The 24,934-nt window shown below is 36.3% G+C and overlaps 1 protein-coding gene across 13 annotated transcripts in view; it reads right to left on the bottom strand.

Moving 5' to 3' along the window:
- Positions 1-1,834: 1,834 nt before the first annotated feature.
- ADD3 (adducin 3) overlaps positions 1,835-24,934 on the bottom strand; it is a 123,183-nt gene continuing 100,083 nt past the window's right edge. For 10 of the 13 annotated variants that reach the window (XM_033421062.2, XM_049697022.1, XM_004265859.2 and 7 more), the window contains 13 exons: positions 18,506-18,644; positions 16,348-16,499; positions 15,275-15,355; positions 14,286-14,435; positions 13,658-13,801; positions 13,447-13,545; positions 12,149-12,331; positions 11,334-11,591; positions 9,917-10,036; positions 9,393-9,479; positions 6,437-6,560; positions 4,704-4,799; positions 1,835-4,099 (listed from right to left, as the gene is read on the bottom strand). In XM_033421062.2, coding sequence (XP_033276953.1) covers positions 3,807-4,099; positions 4,704-4,799; positions 6,437-6,560; positions 9,393-9,479; positions 9,917-10,036; positions 11,334-11,591; positions 12,149-12,331; positions 13,447-13,545; positions 13,658-13,801; positions 14,286-14,435; positions 15,275-15,355; positions 16,348-16,499; positions 18,506-18,644 — 1,926 coding nt within the window. In that variant the 3' untranslated portion in view covers positions 1,835-3,806. The remainder of the gene's footprint in view (positions 4,100-4,703; positions 4,800-6,436; positions 6,561-9,392; positions 9,480-9,916; positions 10,037-11,333; positions 11,592-12,148; positions 12,332-13,446; positions 13,546-13,657; positions 13,802-14,285; positions 14,436-15,274; positions 15,356-16,347; positions 16,500-18,505; positions 18,645-24,934) is intronic. The other 3 variants (XM_004265861.2, XM_049697023.1, XM_049697025.1) reach the window with 3 other exon arrangements.

Here is a 24,934-nt window from a genome sequence, read left to right as displayed (position 1 = left end):
ATCAAAACATGAATTCAACATGGCTGGACTTATAGTCCACATTAAGTAAACTGCCTCTCCCCCCAGAAAACGTACACTGGAGGCACACAGGGTCTGGCACTAGCAATTTTGGAAATCTGAATCTCTGAGTGAAATACTAGCACCCCCTTTTAGTTTTCTGCAAGCCTTAGTCTCTATCTACAAAATGAGGATAATATCATCTACTTTCTTAAGATGTTGGGAAGGCCAAATGAGGTAATACATGAAAAGCATTTAGCATAATCTTTGATAAACAGAAGGCATCAAAAAATGACAGATATTATCAGTTATCTCCCCCCAAAATGTCAGTTATTGAAGCAGGCATTATATTACCACTCACAGGCACGAAAACTCTGAGGAGTTATATTCTACCGTGGTTTCTTTCTGAGACCACACCTCAACAATTTTCAATGTGTTCTCCAGAGGCACTGAGTCCCTGCTGGTGGTATTGGTATTGGTGAAATGGGACCTGCTGAGACAACTAGGTTGAGAACAGTCTCGAGAGAAGAATGATCAGCAACAAAGTCTTCTAAGTTCTGGGTATTTCACAACAAACATGGTGGTGCCTAGCAATTAAGAAAAGGGAAGTTAAGTTCAAGGACTAGAAACATACAGGATTGTTAGGTCTATTACACCCTCTAGTGGCCACAAAGAAGATTGTTCTTTTTAAAATCCTAGTTTGGTCAAGATTGCAACTTTGATGTATATACTTCATCCTGGGGTTTAAAAAATAACCCACTTGCCTTTATGTGTTTTCTGCCTGTGTCAAAAAAGAAAAAATGCTGATGTTAAGAAAAACCAATGCTGTCACAATTTGATCCATTTGGTTCTCTTTATTCCCTGCTGAATGAAAATACTAATCAATAGAGGAAAAGACACAGGCGACATTACCTTTCATGCTATATGGACTCTCAAGTGAGAACTGAAGACAATTGCCTTTGTTGCTTTATGAAAGGGAATTTTGAAATGAGCATCTTTCTAAAACAGCAGTTTTTCACCAAAGGATTATTTACAAGCCAAGGTAATACTTAAATATGTCCAAGACTATGAATCTATCCTCTGCCCAAACCCTTCATTTTTATAACGGGTAATTATAGTAAAAACTTCAATTAACCAGAACCCTCAATTAACATGATTTCCCCTCTTGTACTCTATTTTTAGGACAAAGTTGTAGAATAAAATCACAAGAAATCACTCATGTGAGGGATTTGGTTTGAAAATCTTCTAGGACAGATTATGCTATGTTTAAGTAGAAAAAAAATCTTGAATAAAATTACACTCACCCCATGATAACCAATACACAGGAAATACATACATAGCTGAACAAGAGCTAGAAGGGGGTGAAATATTTTGTTGAATGTTAATGTGGTGGAACTGTAAGTAACCTTTCTATTCTCTCTGTATCTTCTTTATTGTTACATTGTTACATAAATAAAAATCAAAGAGAAGTAATCTATAAACTCAACACATATTCTGCAACATTTTCTATTCTACATCCATAGATTCTGAGACTGAGAATCAGAATCCTAAGTCCTTCAAAGATCTCTAGATGTCAGAGAAATAGTTAAGGTTGCCATATCCTATCAAGAAACAAAAGCAGGTAACTTGGGGAATATTTCCTCCAAAATGAGCTGAAACAAGAAGGGTTTTATATAGTTGATTTTCAACTAATTTGAAAATAAATGTATTAGGACATTCCTTATTCAGAAGTGTCAGTCTTACTCAAAACCTCACTGCAGTACAAAACTCAACAGTCCACAAAGTAATTCAGGATAAGTAACCACCCTTGAACTGAAAGCTCTTGACACCAAGTCCATCTATTTAAAATACTGTTTATTTGTGATTTTACATTAATTAGCATTACATCTAAGAGCAATATCAGATAACATTTATACATTTTCCACATGACACAGAGGTTCACTGGCTCATTCTTTATGCCAAAGCAAGTAAATAGAGGCATTAGCAAAAGGTGCAAATAGTTTACTGTTGCATTTAAAAAATATTTATGCACATTGCATTCATTTTATATATATTTTTAAAAAGTTATGGAAAAGCATAGTTCACAGGTTACTGTTTCTACATACGTTGTAATACAACATAAATGGTGTAGAACATAAAAGAATCCTCAAATACAGAATTAAGCAACTGAAAGTTTCCACTAAGATTAAAACACTGATTCCAGTAGTTAGTGAGATCTAGAATGAACTTTCCAGGCTCCGTTTCAACTTTGCATCATCATACACTCACAGCCAAACAGAACCAGCCCCAGAGCACACTATCATCAGTGTAAGTTTTTTACACGCCAACTCACCCTTCAGAAATACTTTGGATTATTTTTACCCACTGACTATTTTGGATCATTGATTTTACATTGATTTGTGACATGACTTGGGTGAAAGGGAAATAAAACTATATTAAGCCTAGGTTTAAATTTGTATTTACATTAGAAAGAAAGTTAACTGAAAAGAAAAATTGGTAAAAATTAAGAAGTGGTAGTTTTCTCACGGTAGGGGTGGGATTAGACCCACTGATTTCTTCTTGTGCTGCCTTCTGAAGATACGCAAGTTAAAAGGAGGATCTGACCCTTTTTAAAACTCAAATATCAACTAAGAAATAGAATGATTTTGGCAGAGAAGCAGAATTTTAGAAATTTGGGACAGGCGTCAAATAAATGACACTTCAAATCCTATCATGACTATGAATCATTATCGAACTAGAATTCTTCTTCTCATGACACCTCTCTTGTTCCCTTCATTTTTCACTTTCTCTCTCATTCTTTTCCTTTCCGTTTGGTTACCTTATGAGGGCTTCTTCATTCATTAGTGATACTAAGAGAAAAATACATTATAAGGTTCAAATATGAATCCTGTTATGACTTTAAATGCTCTAATCCCCTTTTGATACCAAGTCTCTGGATTCTTTAATTATATTTAAGTATACTTAGTACCAAGCAGCCTCAAATGTGCTCTACTGTTAAATGATTGGCTAATATGCTCAGACACTTTTATACTGAATGGTATACAAACATCTCAACATACAAAAATCGTTTTTGCCAGAGTTAAACTAAATAACCCATGTTATGTGTATAAAATCCCCTTTGTTGAAAAATAAGGGGCTTTCTAAACTAATAAAAAAGGAATTTTTCAAAAATTATAGTTTACTAAAATGATGTGGTTTTTTTGCAAACAAAGTTACTTCAGGTGAGGAAATTTTATACTATGAATAAAATTCCAAATGAATCTTTTCTTAAATTTAAAAAAACAATTATGTGCCAGTGTATACTAATGCTATAGATTCTTATCTTAGAAGCTTTTAAAGCATTCTGTTAATGCCCATTTCAACAATGGGAACCCAAAAGGGACAGTCAATAATAATGATAAAAAACTATAATCTGCTTACCAAGTGAAGCAGGTTTTGAGAAACAAAAATTCTCTCGCTTGTTCACTGGTAATTTGTTTCCAACAGATATTATGTAGAAGGCCTGAAGTAATTCAGACAGATATCTGTTTGTGGTGATTATAATAATACTTCATGAGGGCAGAGCTAATCAAAACTAGCAATTGTTTAAAAATTCAAAACCTTTTTTGGACATACAAAATGAGAGATGAATTTGAAAGTGTTTTTCATAATATGTTTTTCTTTTAGTAAAACCTCTTTCCAGTTCTTAAAGTCCAGTTTGCTACGTACCCCCAATCTGATCTACCACTGCATATTAATGATCAACTTAAATGTGGTTTTTAAATGTGCAACGTCACATTGTAATAATAATAATTACAAAAAGACTTTATTTAGGCTTCAACTTTCTCCTTTTTTTTGTTCTTTTTCAGAAAAGAAGGAGTGCGGAATTTCTTCTTTTTCTTGGATGGTGATTTTGAAGGTGAGCCTTCAGGTGACAGGACTTCTTCAATTTTTTCTGGAGACTTAATGGTAATCTCGATGTTTTCTATGGTGGTGCTTGTAGTTAACCTGCTCACTCGCTCAGCAAGCTCGTCTTCAACACCATGCACGTCATCCTTGCCATTCACTATCAGGACAGGCATGTCCATGGAGATGAAGCTCTTGGAAAACAGCTCATGGTTTTCTACAAAAGGGGAGGATTTTTAAACTTTATATAGTCAACATCCTTGCTTTATTTTACAAAACTGAAATGTTTAAGCAATGTACTTTAATTCCAATAAAGATAGATCATTATTTTAATAGACTATGGGCCTATTAACATAAAGCTAATGCTCTTAAGTGGTATAAAGAGGACAAAGTTGTTAGACCAAAGAATGAAGGCTGGATAAGTCCAGTTTCATGACTTGACAGTTTCATTGTAAAGCAAGTCAGTATAAATGAGGAAGACAACATACATATATTTTTCTTTAATTTTGGGGTCACTGGGCAATCAAAATTGAAAAAGATTTCATGCTTCTGTTTGGAAGACATATGACAAACCAAATTTAATTTCACAAATTCTTAAGAACTATAGGTTGCCAATATCCAGATTAAGGTAAGTCAATAGAAATGCTGAACAAAAGTAGCACCCCATTTAATAAAAAATATAAAATTATTGGGAGCTTTAAGTAAAATCCATGGTAAACTTACTGTATCAGGTGTTCAATTTCTTTATATGAAGACAAATGACAGAGGGACAGACTCTAAAGATTAAGTCGGTGAAGGCTATGGGAAATTACATTGAATACCTTCTAATTTTTCAGGGATATTTTGCGGTGACTGAGTTTGAGACTGAATTTGTGAAACAGATGAAGCGTCATCTGAGAGTAATTCCTGCTCAGCATCTGTTGGATAAGAGTTTAGTTAAAAGCCATGCAAAACAAAGAAGCATAAGATTTCAGGGAGGTTAGTGCATACATCAAATACCTGCATACCCAGGGATGATAAACTCTTCAGCAATGAGCTGAGCATGCTAACAGTTATCCCACATATCGATAACTATGCAGTAAGAGGAGGTTAATGTGTTAACATTTCTGGCTGCTACTGGTAATTTTATACACATGCTTTAAGGAAGCATGGCTACTGGAAGCCCAGGCAAATAATATGTATGCATTTAACTTTTGCTAGAGTGTTAGAAAATCAAAATACATTGAGCAGCCAAATGAAAAGCAATATGAAAGCTTCACCAATGATGCTACATTAATGAGGCAGAATGCCTCACTGAATTTTTGATCAATATCCAATTAGTGATTCCTGTCAGCAATATTAGTGAGCTAATTCAGATCATAATGCATGTGGAAGAAACTATAAAGTTATATATAAAAGGTGATGGTTCTATTGTGCAATATTTGTTACCTGGCATCTTTAGGCTTTCAAAAAATAAGAGATTAAAGAGGGACATTTTACAAAATACAAAATCAGAGAAAGTTTCCAACCTTATGTTAGAATAAACAAGTTGAATAGTATCACCTAACATTTAGTGTAATTACATTAATGAGTCAGGTTGACTTCCTTTTGTGACAAAGACACTAACACACTTATAAAAACTGTTCCCTGGATGATCCAGATGTCATTAGTTCTTTCTACATGATATCTAACTGGGACAAAGATTCTTTAACTATTCGTTCTGTTTTGCATAAAAATTTCAACTGTATGTTGAAGACGCTCTAAAGCAGAGGCTCTTACCCTCTTTTGGGGGTTACAGACTTCTTGCCCTCCACCTTGCACCCTTGCCTTCCTCAAATCTGTATTGCACAAAATTAAGCATATATTTTTCAGATGGCTCATGGACTGTCTAAAGCTTATCCAAAGACCCAAGACTGAGAACCCTTGCTATAAAGAATCTCTTATTCTTGAGAAAAAGGGAGCTAATATTCAATTGGCATTTTCATGAACAATTCTTAGATACAACCCTTGCTTAGGGTTCTGCAGTCAGATAAAAGCGACCTCACTAGAGTGCCCATGTACTTAAGGAAAGTCACATAAAAATTCTAGCAGTTTGTTTTATATTTTGATTTTGACATTAAATATTGACGTCTTGAGACATCCAGTAACAATAGAGATTCTATAAAGCATTAAAGCCACATACTTGTTAATCTATAATTATGTCAAAGTAGAAAGTTTTTTTTAAAAAAGCCACATATTCTGAATGTTTAAATCTATTAATGTATCTACATTTACTCTAGCTAGTGATTCTTTACTCATCCGGGGATTTCACTTTACTATAGAAGACTTTTTGCTAGCAATCCGATTGCTTTCTGAGGAAGACAGTCTTCTCTACATGTTAACATAGATGGTGTGTGGTAGCTATGTGCATTTCAGTCCTACTTATTACTCAAGTAAGGACCGGGAGAGAGGATATGGAACAACTGATTGTAAAAGGAACATTAAAAAAAAAAACCCTGACTGCCCTCGATCATCCAACTCAAGAAGCTCTGTTAGCAGTGTGGTTATCCTGGGCTTAATCTCAAAACGAACTGACCTTCCAGTCCTTGCTGTTTACGTTCAATGGCCTTCTTATACTCTTCAAGTTCTCCTTCTGTGAGATGACTGAAGGGGTTGGGAGGAGCTGGTGGGGCCTGATCATCATCTTCAAACTGCATGGTCTTGCAAAGAAAAGCACTGACTTGTTACCAAGAGCTTTACTTATATCTATATATTTATTTATATATATTTACATATATACACAATTTCACACACACACTTAAATGTATATATGATGTTTGTGACACCCCACCTCACAACAATCATAAGAAATGATAAAGTAACATGCTTTGTTTAAAATATTCATATCAGATTAATGCTTTTAGACTACTGATCCAATAGGCTAAAATTGCCAGTGATGTTTCCTCAATAAGCCTGCATAGGTCAATTTTAATAACTCTGAAAAAAAAACTAAGCCAAGTTCTAGAAAGCTTCATATAACTAAGAAATATCTTAAAAAACAAGAATTTCAAAAAGCCTTTGAAAAAAGTCTTAGAAAAATGAAACTGTACCAAAAGAACTTTAAATTTGCTACGAAAATAAACTTGTACCTATTTGCTCTAGAAAAGAAATTAATGAGACTTACAGCTAAACCTGGCAGATTGAACCCATGCATTTAAAAAAATTCCTCCCCAAACCCCACTAAAATGATAGTAAAAGAACAACGACAAAAAAGTATAAACTTTTAAGGACAAAAGAATGGAAGATGAGACAACAGAGGATGAGAAGTCATAACACATTGTTGGAAGATGGAAAGCAGGTGGAAGAATGGGTGGAAGAGCTGAGAAAGTTGAAGCCTTAGCCTTGCAAAGGAGAAACCTGCTCATTTGCCCTGTGGAGGCCTGGTAAGGCTCAGGTATCACAGAAGGTGCTGTGAAGAAAAGCTGAAAAGCGGGGACAAGTTAGAAGTGTAAATAAGGAACAGATAGATTCTCAGGTCCCCTTTCCTGTTCCACACAGCTGAGCATTTACTTCTCTCTCATCTCTGCAGAAGATCAGAGGCTTATTCTTCAGAACAACTGATTAGGGGACACAAAACATAGCTGAGGGTTCCCAGGATGATGGTGGGAGACTGGCAAGAGACTAGAGAATTCTCTGGATAAATTAAATGACCCCAGATAAAACAACTACAGATACTAACATCTGGGCATTCCTGAAAGAATCAACCTGGTCCACATCCAGTCACCCTACAGTGGAGCTCGCCAGTTCCCAAGCTCTGCACACATCTGAAGCTTCTGACTGGCTTTCAGTGTCTCATTCTTAAATACAGACAGACTACCACGGATTTCCAGACACTTGAGGAAAGTTTCCAACATGGAGGAAACCAGAATTAAAAAGAAAAAGGGAACTCAGAAGAAACAGACAATAAAGGCAGCCAAATAAAATTTAAAATTGATTCCCTTACAGCAATAAGAGAAAATACTGTATCCAGAAAGACCAGGATGTTATTTAAAAAGAAAAAAAAAAAAAAGGAACATTCAGGGAATAAGAAGTCTTAAAAAGTAAAAAAAAAAAAATCAGAATAGAAAATTAAATAGAAGGCTTAGAAAATAAAGTCAAGCAAATCTCTCAGAAAGTAGGATTAAAAGACAAAGAGATATAAAATAGGAAAGAAAAAAATCAGAGGCTTAGTCAAAGAGATCCAACTAACAGTATGTATATCCTGACAGAAAAAGAAATTGAAGGGAAAAGGACTACTTACCGGAGAAATACTTTAAAAAATTCCCAGGACATGACTTTGCAGATTGAAAAGGGTTACTACATGCTAAAAGTGGAGACTAAATAGAAATTACTACAAAGCACACCATCATAAAATTTCAGAATAGCAGGAATGTAGAAAAGGTCTTAAAAAAAAAAGCCTACACAAAGGTACATGAATCACAGTACTCTCCTACTTCCTAACAATGATATGGAGTTAGGGGATAATATGGTGATGCTTTTCATTTTATCTGTAAGCTAGAATTCTGTATCTATTACATGCACATTTGAAGGCAGAATACAGGTTTTCAGACTGTTACCTCCTATGTATCCTTTCCCAGAAAGCTAATAGAGGATGCACTCAATGATAAAGGAGTAAGAAAGGAGTCTCCTTTCTTAAGTAGGAGACATACGCTGCAGGAAACAGGACTACATGGTGAGAAGCACAGGAATCCTCAGGATGGGCCTGTACATCTGGCCTGAAGAGCACCTAGTCCAGATCTGGACCAGAAGGACAATGACAAAGGGCTAGAACTGAGAGATTACCTGTTACCTCTGACCCTATGGAAAATAATATTAAGAAAAGTTCGGGAAGAACTAAGCCCAATGTATCCTAAGTACTAAGCCAATGAAAAAAGGAGGCAACTTTTTCTCCAAGGGGAGAAAAGTTGTATAAGAAAGGAAATGTCATCATGGGATGCTACCTGGCTCAGCAGTAAGCGTTTAAAAATATAAACACTGAAAGCTGACTAGACAAAACATTGTGGTACAACCTTACTGGGAGAATGAAAAAGGGAAGAGCCTTGTGTAAACAGGCTAGATCCTCACAGTCCATAAAAAAAGTCACTACTGTCTTTCATTAATTCTAAGATGCACTTTTCTCCCACATTTTCTGATCCTGAAATTGGCATTCATCTTATAATTAGGTTTTTTTCTCTTTTAGTGATACATAAAATAATGGTACTTCTCATAGTTGATGAAATAGTTGATGAAATAGATTTGATGAAATACAGTTGACATCTAAAACTGATAAACCAAGAAAAAGCAGAATAAAGATGCTCTTTAGAAACAAAGGTATATGCTAGAATAAAGTCCATGCCCCTAGAAATTGGGAATTGAAGGTGACATTTTAAGTCTTGTGGATTCTTTGACTTTTTAACTTGTGTTTATATTAACTTTAGTAAAGACAGATATTCATATTTAAAAAGCAAATAAATTAATGTGAAAACAAAGATCATATTGCTTTATGGACTTACAGAAGGAGGCTTATCCACAACAATTCCAGCAAGCAACTGAGATTGTGGTCCTGCTGTTTTCAAGTCATATCGATTTTGTTCTCGAATCTGAATTGAAACACAGTAACAAGTTCTTGGGGGCAACTCTGCAGGTGACCTTTGGCTTACTATTTGACCACCCCAGGGTAAGAGCCTCTTTAATTCCCACCTCCACAAAGCCCTCTTTTACCATCATAACAACTCACATTAATCTCCACTCTTCTTGATGTGTGATTTCCTATTGCCTTACTTTATCAGAGGACTACATTTTTCACTAATACAGCAGAAATATGTCTAATACTTCTTCCCCGTATAGCCCGCTCACCAGAAACTAGAACAGAGCTGGAGGTACTCAATACAAGCTAAAATTATACAGAATTCAATTTCAAATTCTTCTGTATTTAAACCTCTAAGCTTAGCATTAATCAGATTCAGTCACCAGTGATTTAAACATAAAACAGCATAAAAAGGCCTCCTCTAGTCATAGAAGATCGACCATGTCTTACCTTATTTCTCTTTTCTAGTACCTCATTCGGGTTTGTGTTTAAAGGAACAAACTGATTTGGATCTTCAATTTTGATAGGTGTTCCACTACTAACTTTTGAAGAGTCCTCTGCTTTCATCCACTAAAGAATCAAAAATTTTCTAGAATGAAGCTTTGTGTTAAGGAAATATGGTAGGTTCTTGACAACTGTTTATTGACTCCAGTGGGTGGGTGCATACACTGCTAATATTTTAAAGAATTTCACTGAGTAGTTTTTAGTGGTCAATTAGTGTATCTCCCATACTAGTTAGAATCAGCATTCACTTAAAAAACAAACAAATGTCATTACTATTCACATGAATATTAAATTATGGCTATTTAAATTTTTTCCTTTTGGCATTTTAAATATGTTGGTGAAAATATTTCAAGCATATAGAGCTTGATCTCACATTAACTCACATTCAGAGTTGCCACCTGCATTCAAGTTTTAAGTGATGATGGCTAAGAAGTCATCAAAAAGGACTCAAGAAATCTCTTAAGATTTAGTTTTCCAGATTTCATTTTTATTTTTGGCTGACAGAATGGGCCAGGCCCCTGACCAGCATTTTACAAAGGGGATAAGCTTGTAGTAATCTACAGTATAGTGGCACCACAAGGGTGGAAGAGCCTTAAATAATTCTTCTCATTTACCCGTTACATCCCTTAAAGAAAGCTAATATTCATCAAGATTAATGATGACTGGCCATTAGTTTCTGTCAATAAGATTAATTCTGGGAAACTTATGTTCTTTTACTAGGAGATAAGAAATCAATATAGACGAGGGGAAAAAAAACTTTGATGCCTAGGTATTTCCACATTGAATACTACTGATTTATACGATAGGATGAACCAATTTTGAGTATCTACAGAATATTTAGGGATAAACACTCCAAAATTAAACCAAATCTGAGGCAAAATGCTGAAAAATTTAAGATAACCTGTTTCTTTATCTATAAGATCTTGCCTATGTGCAGTAATTCACAAAATCTGGCACCGTTAGGTGTTGATAACTTTTATAGTTCTGATTCACAAGTACAATATAAACTACCAAGCAGTATCATGTAATGGGTAACACTGGGCTCCAGAGTCAGACGGCTTGCATTCAAACCCTGATTCTACCATTCACAGATGATTAATTAATCCCTCTGTGCCTCCGTTTTCTCATCTATAAAATGGAGGAGGAAAACAGCATCCTTTCCATATTAGGAGAAGTAAATGAGATAATTCATGTACGGCACTTAGAACAAAGTGCCTTGCACAAAGGGTACCTGGTAAGTTATAGTGATGTTATTGTTAATGTCATATTCTACTTCCCCAATATTTCAACATAGACCATTCAATTCATCAGCAAACTAGGCAAAATATTTAGTAAAGGCAAACCACGTAAAGTAGGGGCATACTGTGATTTTGGTCCTGGGACTGGTCTCCCCATTCCGAGACTCCTCAGGCACATTCACTTTCATGTAGGTATTTGGTGAGTTCAGCCATCTTGTTTTTTCACGCTGCTGCCTCTGTGCCATGTATTTGAGAGGAGAGAGTGGCACTGTATCATCTTCAAAGGAAAAGGCAGTCACAGTTGCTGGGATCTCCACATCACTCTTGTGCCTAGGCTTTTCTCGAATGAGAGGATGCCTGTAAGCATAGCCTGTTCTATATCCCTAGGGGAGGGAAAAACCACATTTGAAGCTATCAAACTTGTACCAAACACAGCATTTAGAGTCTAATTCTTTAAACAAATGATTCAATAAGACCCTTTTACCGAAAAACAAAGGGAAGATCCTTCCAAACTCCATATAACCTCCACATAACACTAGAGTTGAAAATTAAGCAAATTTCAAGATCTGGTTAAAACTGATTTCAGCTGACAAAGCAATTTCCACTCACACAACTGTTCCTGACAAAGGTAATTTCAAAACTGCTCACCAGAAACATGTTCCTAGATATAAACTGGTTTTCTGGAGGCCAAATCTCAGTGCTCATTTAAGTATTTGTTCCTGGGTCTGAAGGCAATCTGCCTTCTGACTCTTAGTGCAAGAGGCTAATAACTAAGATAAGATGACAGTTGCATGTTTCACTGATTCCTAAAATACACTGAATTCCTTCCTAGGGTCACACTCTGGAGTAAGGAGCATGTTCCAAAACCAAAGGGAGATGGAAACATCTGCTCTTGAATCTGGAAACATGAAATCAAGGCTATGTTCAATTTTTCACCTACCAAATTGTCCAGAGTCCTCATCAGCCCTTCAAACTCAATCTCGCCAACCTTCCATTTTTGATGGGCACCCATATTCACTCCTCCTCCTCCAGATGCTGCCACAGCGTGAGTGGAAGCTTTATACTTCTGAAGATCCAGTACAAGCAGATTGTCTACTCCACCTGCCCCTGCTAATGCCCGCACCTGTAATCAATGGCAAAATATAGAGGCACAGGACTGTAAAGACTAGAATGAGTAATTTCACTTTTAAAGAGGCATAAGGTTGATTCAGCAAATATCTGTAACACTTTCCTCCGGGCTGCCAACAAAGAAATACACTTGTGAAAGCAGGCAGCTGAAGTATCTTTTCCATCTATCTATACCTTCCAGGACTCTGACCCTCCCTGATGGAAAACACATTTAGAGCCATACCTTTTAATATATTTCAAGAAACTGAATTCTCTTGCCAAATTTTAAAGTTCTTTCCTTGCAGTTTTCCCATGGCAATCCAGTTAATACTTTTGTTGACAGTTATAATTTTAAAGGAATATAAACACTATACTGTGAATTTAAGAATATTTAGGCAGAAGTCAGCTCATTATCTCAATATAATTAAGCTTTTCATAGCCTCATTTGAGAAGAAGAGCGACCATTAAAGCAAAAAAAAAGGTGGTTGTTAAGACAAGTTGGTAGAAAAAGTTTTTTCCCCCTTTTTTGCGGCCTTTCCAATAAATTCAGATTATTACCATTTGCTTCAAGAGAATCTGCTTGACTTTACTTAAAGGGGGAAATTAGGGCCATTAAATGCATTCAGCTTCTCTGGGGAAAAAGTGGTTAATAAGTAATCCATTATAATAATGAGGCTGAGGCTGTGGCATCACTGGAAACTGCATGAGTTCATAAAACTTCTGGCACTGCTCTTACACTTTTTATAAAAGTATCCACAACACAGCTGGTCTATTTTGATAACTGGTAGTCACCTTTCTCAATTAGCACCACATCACTAGAGGGTGAAAATGGAGAAATGTGCAATTATACCATCTTAAAAAGTAGGATTATGAGGAAAATGATGCTTATGAAGCACTTAGATTTGGTGTGTGTGTCTGTATATGAATTTTAATTTTCTTTCCTCCTGTTTTCAATTCAAGAGATACCTCAGTTGACCCTTTTTTACTCAAATGAAGCAGAACTTCTCTTAAAAGACAAAACAAAACAAGAAGCCACCAACTGATAGAACTCTGGAAATAAGTAAACACAATACCCAACATAACAAAGCAAAAAAAAAAAAAAAAAAGAGGGGGGTAGACAATTTTTCTTACCTGAATCTCACAGGCTATCTGCACATTAAAAATGTAATGAAAAGCCTCCTCAATTGTTTCTCCAAGTGCTACCACACCATGATTTCTGAGTACCAGCACCTAAAATAGAATCCCAAAGCAATCACTTTAAATAACTGGCATAGCTCACACTGCTTTCATCAACAGTAACAGCAACAAAAATAGCTCCTTAGATAGAAACTCTACTACATACCTTACAACTTGGCCCCAGAACTTTCTGCAGTTGAATTCTCTCCTCCTGTTCATCAAGTGACCCTTGGTAGTCATAATAGGCGACATCTCCCAGGATCAGGGACTCTTGAGAAATTGGAAGGATCCCGCACTTCATGGAGGATACCTATTTGGTTGGGTTCATGCCAAGATAACACACTTAGTTACTAACTACACCTTCATAGGAACTGGATTCTTCAGTCAGCTCAGGGAGCGCTGGCCTATTCACTGTGTTCACCATTCCAGCCCACCTCCCACTTTAGTTCTTCACTTCTTCAAGAGAAAAAAAAAAGGCCTTTTGGGGATACTATTCAATTTACATGCTGTGCCAGATATTAGGAAAGAAGGCTTGCTCTAAAGACCTCAATGACCCCATTATTAAACTGATGAGTTCAAAAATGCAAATGCTATCTCTCCAGTTGTTTCCTAGAACAGGAGCATTGACTCCAAAGGGACTTTTGCTTTCTGGATATGCAGAGGATTAATACTTTGAAAATAACTTCAAATGGTGGGGTCTGAAAGAATGAAGATTATAAAGTATCATGTAAGGAAAGCCATGAAAAAATACACTTCCCAGGGTCATTGTTGATTTTGGCCCTTCAGTGACTTACAGCTGCCGTTGCAAGGGTATGGATGTGTATCACACACTTAACATCAGGACGTGTTGAATAGATTGCGGCATGGGGACTGAAGCCTGTGTGGTCAATTTTCAAATTAGTACTTCCCTGATCAACCACTTCTCCTATTATATTGACTTTCACCTGGAAAAATTAGAAAGACACAGTTAACTGGCACATATGCATCAAAGTTTCCTGCGTTTCATGAGCTAAACCAGGGGGTGGCAAACTTTTTGTCAAAAGCCAAATAGCAAATATTTTAGATTTTGTGGGCCTCTGTTGCAACTACTCAACTCTGCCACTGTAGTATAAAAGCAGCCACAAACTACTGTAAAAGAATGGGTGTGGCTTTGTTCCCATAAAATTTTATTTACAAAAACAGGTAGTCTGCAACAAAACTTAGCATTTAGCAAGAAGCACAGTTTCCAAGAAACTGAATAACTTAAGCTCTTCACTGAAGGTCTGGATAAGTCTGGCATTTACTGAACTGGCTGGAAAATGTTCATTTGCTAATTAACACTATAGCATCAGAACCAACGTAGTTCCTACTCTTCTAGAGGCCAGTGACAGTGGCTCGGGGTACAATCATGGAAAAATAAAATGCTAGAATGTCAGACCCTATACTCACACCAACTGAACTTTGTTTAAATCTAGCTATAAAATATACAGACTTTGTGTGTGGGTTGTTTTTAAAAAAACAAATTACAGAGAGTACAGGGTGAAAAACATCAAGATTCTCTTCAAAACATAAATAGGGTAACTGATTAGACCAATTCATTTATTAGGCTCTTCAACTACCCTGTTTTTCTTGAACGCTAAAGCTTTTCTTAAAAATCAACATTAGCTTTCCAAATTCTTCCCTGTTCACTAGTAAATGTTCTTCCATCCATACCTTTTCTTGTTCTGTCCTGTATTAAAAGCTAAAATCTGTCAGAAAAGTACAAGGAAGCACAGAAAAAGTAACATAGGAATGAAAATTGTACCAAATTGGAGGCTGTGGCTTCAGAAAAAGACAGGCCTCTGGGAATTATTATTATGTGGTCTTGCTCCTTACTTATTCTTACCTGGGAGAAAGAAAAAAAAACCAAAACAATACAGATTTACTATGAGGTGTTCATATTTTGCAGTGTAAACATGACTAGGAATATATTTACAATGAATAATTGTAAGATATCTGGGGGGGAAAACAAAGCAGAAATTAAAGCTGTGCAGCATGAAATTTTCCTTGAAAAGTTTTCTTCCCTCAAGCCCTCAAGTACTTGCTAAAAAATTCTGACATTAGTTTCTCATTTACTGGACTTACCTAAAAGTGTTATTTTGGGGGTTCTAAGGTTATTTAGGGTCAGCTACATGCAGGAGAAACGAATGCCAGTATTGTTCAACCCAACACAATATGGAAATTAAGGGGAAATGGGCAAAGGAAAGAGAATAGATTCTCTTCCTAGGAACGAATTAAGGTGGAAATGGAAGGGGAAACCAAGGAATAGCTGGAGGAAGGGATGAAAAGTTGTAGGAAGACTGCACCTCACATCTGTGCCATTTTCATCACACAATATTTTCATACTTTTTGCTTCCAAATGGGGACTGTGTCCAATGGGGCAACATGAAAACAAGATGATGATGAATGGGAAAAAAATATTAAAAAAATAAAGACGAGAGAGGAAACTTCCCTGGCCCCCTCTATTTTCCCTGCCCCAAGTGCTTTTTAAAGCATTTTTTAATATCACTGACTCTCAGATATAATTATTTTTAAAGCATTTTTTAATATCACTGACTCTCAGATATAATTAACGAGAGAGAAAATTCTGCCAGGAGGATTTCTTCCTGGATGGGTTCTGTGACTGGTCTGAATTAGGGAAACGACACAGATAACAAATGGAGAAGAACGTTGGGGTAACTGCAGCCTCTCCCTTAAACATAAGGTTTATATCAGGATGAGGTTGTGGTCCAGCGTGCTAGGTTCAGAGAATACCAGACTTCTGAGTAAAGGTGAGGAGAGTATAGTTGCCTTTAAGTTGGGATTTTAAAAAAAGGAACTGAAAGACGAAGGACTCACTGAGATATATGTATTTGCCAGGTGGGCCCATCCAAACAAATCTGCAAGTCTGTATAGGCTGGCAAGTTTACAACGAGTAAGCTTTTCTCCCTTCATGTACGAGGACGTATCTGTCCCAGGAAGGTCATTGATGGGTGTGACCATGCCGAGACCTAAACGAGGAAAAATTGTGGAGAAAGAACCAGGTCAAATAATTCCTTACCTGAAAATTAGTTGCCAGGAAGCAGCCTGAGTCCGAGAGTGTCCCAGCCTGTAAATGATGATCTGAAACCTATCAGCCCACACAATGTTGCATTAGCTTATCTTGCTTCAGAGAAGTACACTGAGAGTAAAAATACGTATCACCTATCACCTTGCTGTTTCACCTAGTACTTGTTCGAGAGTGATGTTAGGGAGTCAGGCTCACACCACTGCGGAAAAATGGTCACAGGATCCCAATGGTAAAAGCGTGATTAACACCGAGGTTATTGCTAATTTTATGATGAAAAGATCTCAACAGAAAGCTATTGTACCTTTCTAATACCTCTTTTGACTTTTATTCAAACAAAGAATATTTAAGAATGCAGTCAAACAGCAGTCTGGTTTCTGCCCTCACCAAGCAACAAAAACGAGTCTTAAACCTCTAATGACCCAATTGCTGAATTCAACTTTCGCTCAGTCTTCATTCTCCTGGACACCATTTCCCACCTCTTTCCTAGACTTCTTTTCCAGGCCTGTGTGGTACTATCGTGGACCTCTTATCCCTTAGCCCTTATGGACTCTTGTTAGGATGCATGGCACACGACAGATAATCAATGTTATAGAAAAAGTGAAGAAAACTAGCTCAACATTTTAACTTTCCTGTTGATTCTGCTAGAATGTTTCTCCCAGGCTGGAAGAGTGAGTGATTTTGGAACTCATCGTTCTTCTCACCATCCATCTGCCACCCCCGCCATCACCACATTCAAACCTGTTGCTAAGTCTTCTCTCCTCTTCCTTGGCTATGCCTTTCTCACTGATCTCTTCCTTCTTTTACCCGCAACCACTACTTTAGTTCAAGCACTTATAATTCACTTTGGGACTCTTTCAAAGATTCTTTAACCAGTATGTATGTCCCAACATACTGATCCACTTAGGAGTTCTACCCTCATCTTGCACGTTCCCACCATCATGTCTCTTTTCATACCATTCCTCTATCTGGGAAGTATTTGAATTTGTTGAACTCTTGTTTGTAAATCTTTAACCAAAAAGAAAAAAAAGGAAGTAACAAAGGAAGAAAGAGAAGGAAAAGAAAAGTCCCTGATGGTCTGGGACTCTGTGTACCTGCCCTGGTACAGCAGTGAGTTCTCTGCACGTCTCTCTGAGATGTAAAGTGCTTGGACTCAACGCCTTATGATTCTTGGTATCCTTAGTGTTCAGTCCACCAAACTGGTGCTCTCACTAAAGAACTGTTGAATGAATAAAATGTCCTAAACCCTTTTACACCAAGCTCTAACTGCTCCATCCTTTAAAGTCTGGTTAGTTGAGGCCTCTCTTCTTCCACAAAGTTCTCTCTGTCCACTTCAGCCAATAATCAATTCCAACTCTGAGTTCATAGCTAGATGACTTAGAAAAGGTCATTAGACAATTTCTTACCAGCTGCTTTGTAATTTTTTCCTCTACAGTTACCTTGCAGTTTTTTTTTTTTGTTTTCTTTTCTTTTTGTGGTACGCAGGCCTCTCACTGTTGTGGCCTCTCCTGTTGCGGAGCACAGGCTCTGGACGCACAGGCTCAGCGGCCATGGCTCACGGGCCCAGCCGCTCCGCGGCAGGTGGGATCCTCCCGGACCAGGGCACGAACCCACGACTCCTGCATCGGCAGGTGGACTCAACCACTGCGCCACCAGGGAAGCCCTACCTTGCAGTTTTAATCTTTTGTGCATTCACTGTATGTCTCCTCAATTCAAATATGCATTTATCTGGGGCAGGGACCACATTTATAACTATTTTGTAATCCTCACAAAGTGTAATAAATGTCTGGTTGGTATGAAAAAGTAAGAGATCCTAACACTATGTTACTCTAACTATTAGATGTTATGAACTTAAGGACTGAACCAGATCAGAATATGCTGCTAGAAATGTGCAGTGTACAAATTAGAGATGAAATTACTGTCTTTTAAACTTTACGAAACTTGACGTACTGAGGGGAGGTGAAGTAAAGCCCGAGAAAGAATTGGCCATGATGTAATCTGCAATCTGTTGTAATGCTAGTAATCCAGTTGGATTGTGGCCTTTCTTCATCTGTTCTTGAATAAGGCATTCCAGGTCTTCCCGAAAGGCCTGTAATACACAAAAATAATCACTGAGCACATGCATCTCGCTTGGAGCAGAACAACCCAAACACAACTTGCTCTGATGTAATCAGTCTTCTTCCCCCATCCCTCTCTTGAATAGCTTTCATGTACATTATTTTAAAACAAATATAAAACACAAAATAATAAAATTAAAACACTGGAAGAAGAAGCAAGAAGCTTGCTTTCAGGGGAGGGAAAATCATTAGGCATTCTTAATCTCAAAGCAAATGAGCTATACTACAACATCTATAATAGACAGGTATAGGTAAAAGCAACTTTGTTAATAATATGCAACTAGAGCACCAAGTACAGACTGATGTAAAAAGAGACCCATTCCTTGCCTAGCAGCTCATTATCTAGGTTAGGATAGAGTTCTTATCTGAATGAGGCATGACTCTGACTATAGCAACTCCCAGCAAAAGTTTTCACTAAGACATAGTAAATCATGGCTTCCATTTTACGATTTCCATGGCAATTCCGTAGCTCTATAAACTCTGTAAGCAAACTTATAAAAGCTGAGAGTTGATTACTTCCCTTATGCAACACTGTGCTAAAGAAAGAACTTTTCCCCCCAGCTTCGGGTACTCTATGTTCCTGTTCTGGAGTGCTGCTTTTCTTTCTTTTCTTTTCTTTTTTTTTTTTTGCGGGGTGGGGGGGGTAATGTGTGGCAGAAGCAGTATTTATATAAATAAAAATACTGAACATTAAGAGAAAATTTTCTATTCCAGTAACCCTTGAGTTGCTAATATGATTCATCATTTGAAACATCTCCCAATCCTTCACATTAGTTGAAATAGCTGGTTTTGTATTTCTATCACACTCAACCAACACTTATTTTATTAAATTCATCATTTATTCTCTTGCTCATGTTTATATTCATTCATCTTAAACATGAAGGCTCTTGCAATATAAACCATCTAGACCTCGCTCTGCTGTTTGAGATTGGTTACATGTATAGCAGAATGCACTGCTGGAAATTAAATTCAGTTTGTTCCCGCCTGACCTAAGAGGGAGAAGGCAGAAAACTGCTTTGGAACCATTACCTCCAAGAGGGGTAGATATAAACACCATGGAGATAATTGGGAAATCCTCCTTAGAAGAGTGACTCTCCTTCAAGTCGCTGAGAATAGCCCTCCTCAGAAGGCTGGGAATAAGATCTCCTGGAGCAGTTGCTTAGATGTAGCTTTGCTTAGAGGATGGCTGAACACCTCTGAGGTTTTCAGAAGGAAGAACTTTTTAAAAAAGTTTAAATAATGGCAGAGAAGCCCATGGTGAAAGTGGAAATGTGGTTGTGAGGCTATGAGGTGGTAGTACATATTAGAACCAGTACTGACTCATGCTTGTGTTGCTTTTAGAAAACTTTCTGCTCATACAGCAAATGGATGTTTGAATGATTAATTTTAAAAATACTAGCTGTGACTTTATTTGAATTCTGAGTTCATAGAGAAGTTTATACCAGTTAAACATGGTTTTTCTTCTACAAATTCAAGACTTATTAAATGTAAATCCTTAGCATAATTATAAAAAAATTCTAAACATCTAATTCCATTGACTTTTATCTAGTTCATTTAAATACATGATTTAAACCGGAGAAACTATCGTATAAAATATTCTCTACAAAGACACATTACATTTATCAGAAAACTCCATTAGTACATTTCTAAGACCGTGTGAACATAAAATGGTTGTGAGCTGCATATAAGATGGATGGACGCATTCATACTGATGAGTAACCTGAGTGTTTTACCATATTTAAGGCTGAAAGGAAAAGAATCTTCCAGATATACTCATTTATCTTTATATAAACTACAGAAAACTTCTAGATACCTGACAATGGGCCAAAATTCTCTTCTGAAACTTTATCTTCCCTTCAAAACCAAACTCTAAACCTTCCACAGTTCAAAGCAGCTATAACCAATATTCTTTGATTTAGTGTAAAAAAAAAATTTACACCTACTGTATGTATCACAATATCTCTGAGAAGTAGGCATAATTTATTTTATTGAATGCACCTTATGTTATTCCAGGAAGAATTTAAGGCAGATTCCATAGATTAACATGACACGAAAATAAATTAAATATAGGTAAGAAAAATCAAGCTAACGAGAAAATAGGCATATGAAGGTAAGATAGAGCCAGGAATGAGGTTAAGATACAAAGAGCATACTATAAAATTGTATCATTTGCTAGAGATGGGCCAACTTTTATCTAAAGTCTCCAGCAGCCAACATGAATCAACACAATCGCTCAATATGCTGGTTTACAAGGGTTTTAAGAAATTTTAAAAAACCCCAACTAGTTGCTCAAGAGAATCACAACTATTTATGACCCTGATGAGAAATTTTTGCTGGGTGGATTGACAAAGCTAAATAAGAAAGGTTGAAAAATTCGTTCACAGAGGTCACAGAGCTGGTAAATGTCAGAAGCAAGGACTCAGGTCAAATGCTTTTTTTATCAGTGAAAATGCTTTTTTTACTTCCATTTATCCCATAGCATGATGAGTACCATCCTAAAGCTTTGAGATGATCCATGGTGTCACAGAGGAATGTGAAGGAAAGCCCTTCTGTAATTAATTAAGAAAAAAATATGAATTTCCCCTTTAAGGCTAGTGAATTGCTTCTATGCAGTATAGAAGAAGAAAATAATTTTCAAAGTAAATGAAATGTCCCCAGCCTTTTTATATAGTTGACAGTGCTTCAACAGATATGAATTCTTCTATTCCGAAAGATTTAATATTTTTTGTCATGAACATTTATAACTCAGTTATTATGTTCCAAATATTTCTGAAATATTGTTCAGATAATTACCTAAGCCATTAAACAGTCAGTCATTTTATACTGACTAAAACAGTCAGTATAAAATTTACTAATGATATAAAATTGTTTCAGCTGGTTTTTAAAATTTATCAGTAAACTTAAGCTTTCGTTAAAATAATAAAAATTTTGTTTGTCTTTATGGTGGATAGTTAATCATATTCCTACTAAAATTCAGTGTTAATAAAATAATCCTTTACAGTTGATTCATTTGAATCTCACAACCAAGTCCTGAAATAGGCAATGACTTGCTCACGGTTACACAGCTAACAAGTAAATGGAATAAAGATTCAAATCTCAAACTCTCAGTTGGGCACAGATATTTGCCTAATTTTATCAGAGATGGGTTGTATCACTGAAACCAAACACAGGCATACCTTGTTTTACTGCACTTTGCAGATATTGTGTTTTTTACAAATTGAAGGTTTGTGGCAACTCTGCCAAGCAAGTCTATCAGTGCCATTTTTCCAACAGCATTATTTTAAAATTAAGGTATGTACATTGTTTTTCTAGACACAATGCTACTGCACACTTAATAGACTACAGTATAGTGTAAATATAACTTTAACATGCACTGGGAAACTAAAAAATTCGTGTGACTCACTTTATTGCAACGTTTGTCTTATTACAGTGGTCTGCAACTGAACCTGAAATATCCCTTAGGTATGCCTGTACAACTAATAAGGCAGCAGGTGTGCTGTGATCAGAAATATGAGTAAACCTCTTAGGCTAGATTAGAGCATTAGGTTATAATGATAGTTAAAGCAAAAAAAATTATTCAGCAGATCTTGGAGTACCAAAACTTGCCCTCTTATAGCTAGGAATTCTCCCACCAAAGCAGAATGAGAAACTCAGTTATAAGCAGGGCAGCAAGATCACATGCTGGGGCTTCTGAAGTCAGATTAAACCAACAATTCCCTAGGGTCTCTACTAGAGAAGAGTCAGGTTAAAATATCAAACAACACATACACATATGTGGTTTTACAGCATAAACCATCTTCCTTCTCAGATAGAGAAGAACAGAGAAGAGAAGGCAGTCCCTGAATACATGAATACATGAACATGAATAAGGCAGAGTGCCATCGGGGTGATAGATTCCTTAAGGCCGTCAAAAACCAAAATACAGTCCAATGAATTATGATTATAATCTTCAAAGTGTTGTCACAAAAGCATAAAAATGCTTTAAGTTAGCGATATTGTATTTAACCCTATGTATATATTTCCACAGAAACAGTTGTCTACTATGTGCTAGGCACTGCACTACATGCTTTTATGTTATTTCATTAAACTGTCACAACCACCATGTGAGGTCCATTTTTACCAACAAGGAAAAGTGAAGCTCAAGTTAAGTGAGTTTCCTAATGTCACATAGCTATTAAGTGGTGCTGAGCCAAGATCCAAAACAAACACTATATGCATACATGCATGTATAAAACATTTATATAAACAGATTAAAACTAGAAATGATGAGAAAATGGGCTGACCTCTAACTTAGGTCACAATAGTCTGGTACTCCAGGATGTCTACAATCTGTTAGGTCAATTTTTGGCTCTATCTCCCATTACTACCTCATGTTCTGGTAGCCTATGAGGTTTGCTGAGCATTCTCTGATCACAACTTGTACTTTTCTATCCTTGCTCACTGTATTTCGTCAAACGGAAATGCTGGCTTCTACTGTTCCACTACCAGATGAATTCTTACCCTTTACTCAACACTCATCTTAAAATGTCACCTTCTCCTTGAAGTCTCTCCTTTAATCACCACAGTTAGGAGGGATCTCCATATTTCTTCTCTTCTCACCCCACTCTGAATTATTTTAACATTTGCCTATACTACATTTAGGGTAGCTACCATGATTGTGATTTATTTTTCATACTCTACTATACAGTAATATCTGATGGCTGGGACTGTGTCTTTCACACTTCTAGAGTCTCCTGGACACAATTATTCAGTGCTCAATTATTATAATCGTAAGTTAGAGCTTCTTTTCTATATTTTCCTAGATATAAGGAAAGAATGCAAAGAATCTGATCTCCTCTTGAGTTAATGATAGCAAAGATCCATTTCATAGGTTATTAGCACTGGAATCTGAAGTTCTAGAATACAGTCTTATCAGTCTGTCACTTGAATGAGAAATTCCTCCTGTGTAATAAGGCTTGTCCATCATCTAATGGGAGAAATTCAGTTTTTTAAAGTAAGAAATGAATCTTCACAGAAGTTTATACATTTTTGAAAAGTCATTTAATTCTTCAACTCAAACAAAATCCTACTTGAAAACTTGGTTTGTCCTCAGAACATTATAGTTTGGACAGCTCTCTCATCAAACACATGTCCAAAAAAGTGTGGTTAAAAAAAAGTGTTTTTCACTAGGTGAAAAACAAAATGTTTAACTTAGAGAGAGGGTGCCTGCCTTTAAAGCCTTCTCTGAATCTCCATTTCATTTGATACTTCTCCTGTCAATGTTGAAGGAGTGATCCTGTAAACTTTGAATTCATAAAGGTATGGATAAAAATAAACTTGTAAAAACACAAAAGATTCAGAGATTTGAGATTCATGTAAGGTCAGAGTATACTTTAAGTATACTCTTAAAGTATATACTTTAAGTATATACATATTCACGTATACTATACACCAAAAGCAGGAGTAATTTGAAACATCAGATCTTAAGGCTTCTGCATCTAAGATCAGAACTTTCAGGAGAAAGTGGCAATAGATGAAAGATTTTTTATTTTTAAATCACAGAAAAGAGAACCAATTTGATAAAAGAAACTGACTTGATACGATTATTTTGGTTAAGGCTAAAAAAAATTACATAGACTGACCTATAAGTAATGTCTAACTTAATGAAAATCAGTTAACAGAATACTGATAAGTATCAGAACTGGATTTTAAATATCCACATCTGGATGTTCTACCTCAAAATAATTACGAGAAAGAAAAACTGGAGCAAAAAGAAAAACAGATTACAGACTTGCTGCTCCCAAGGCACCCTGCAATTATGCTATTAGATCTCTCCTAAAGTGGGATTAGGAGCATAACAAACTTACTTAGAATTTTTCCATTAAGAAATGTATTCATTTGGAAATAGATTACCACTGGTCCTGTTGAAAGGAGAAAACACAAATCAACCAAATCTTCTTCTGGATGATCTTTCTCCTGTATCTATGTGTCTTAATTAATATAAAGCTAAAGGTTAGAATAATATCTTTTCTTAAAGCTGGTATAAAATAAAAATGCAAACAAAGTTAATGAAGAATACTTGTATCTGAAACTTCTGAAGTGACCAGATAAACCATGGTAATTTTGACCAACTATTCTAACTGAGGTGATCTGTTAACATTTTAGGCCTTGATTACAGTGAGATTCTAACATGTATATGGCTTTGAAGTTTCTCCTATCTTTAAAATAAGTTTGAAGCATGACACACTGCCCTTTTATTAAGAAATGTTAGTGTGTCATGTGC

Source organism: Orcinus orca, chromosome 14 (assembly GCF_937001465.1).
Source record: "Orcinus orca chromosome 14, mOrcOrc1.1, whole genome shotgun sequence".
Taxonomy (NCBI): domain Eukaryota; kingdom Metazoa; phylum Chordata; class Mammalia; order Artiodactyla; family Delphinidae; genus Orcinus; species Orcinus orca.
This window is presented reverse-complemented; position numbering and strand designations above follow the sequence as displayed.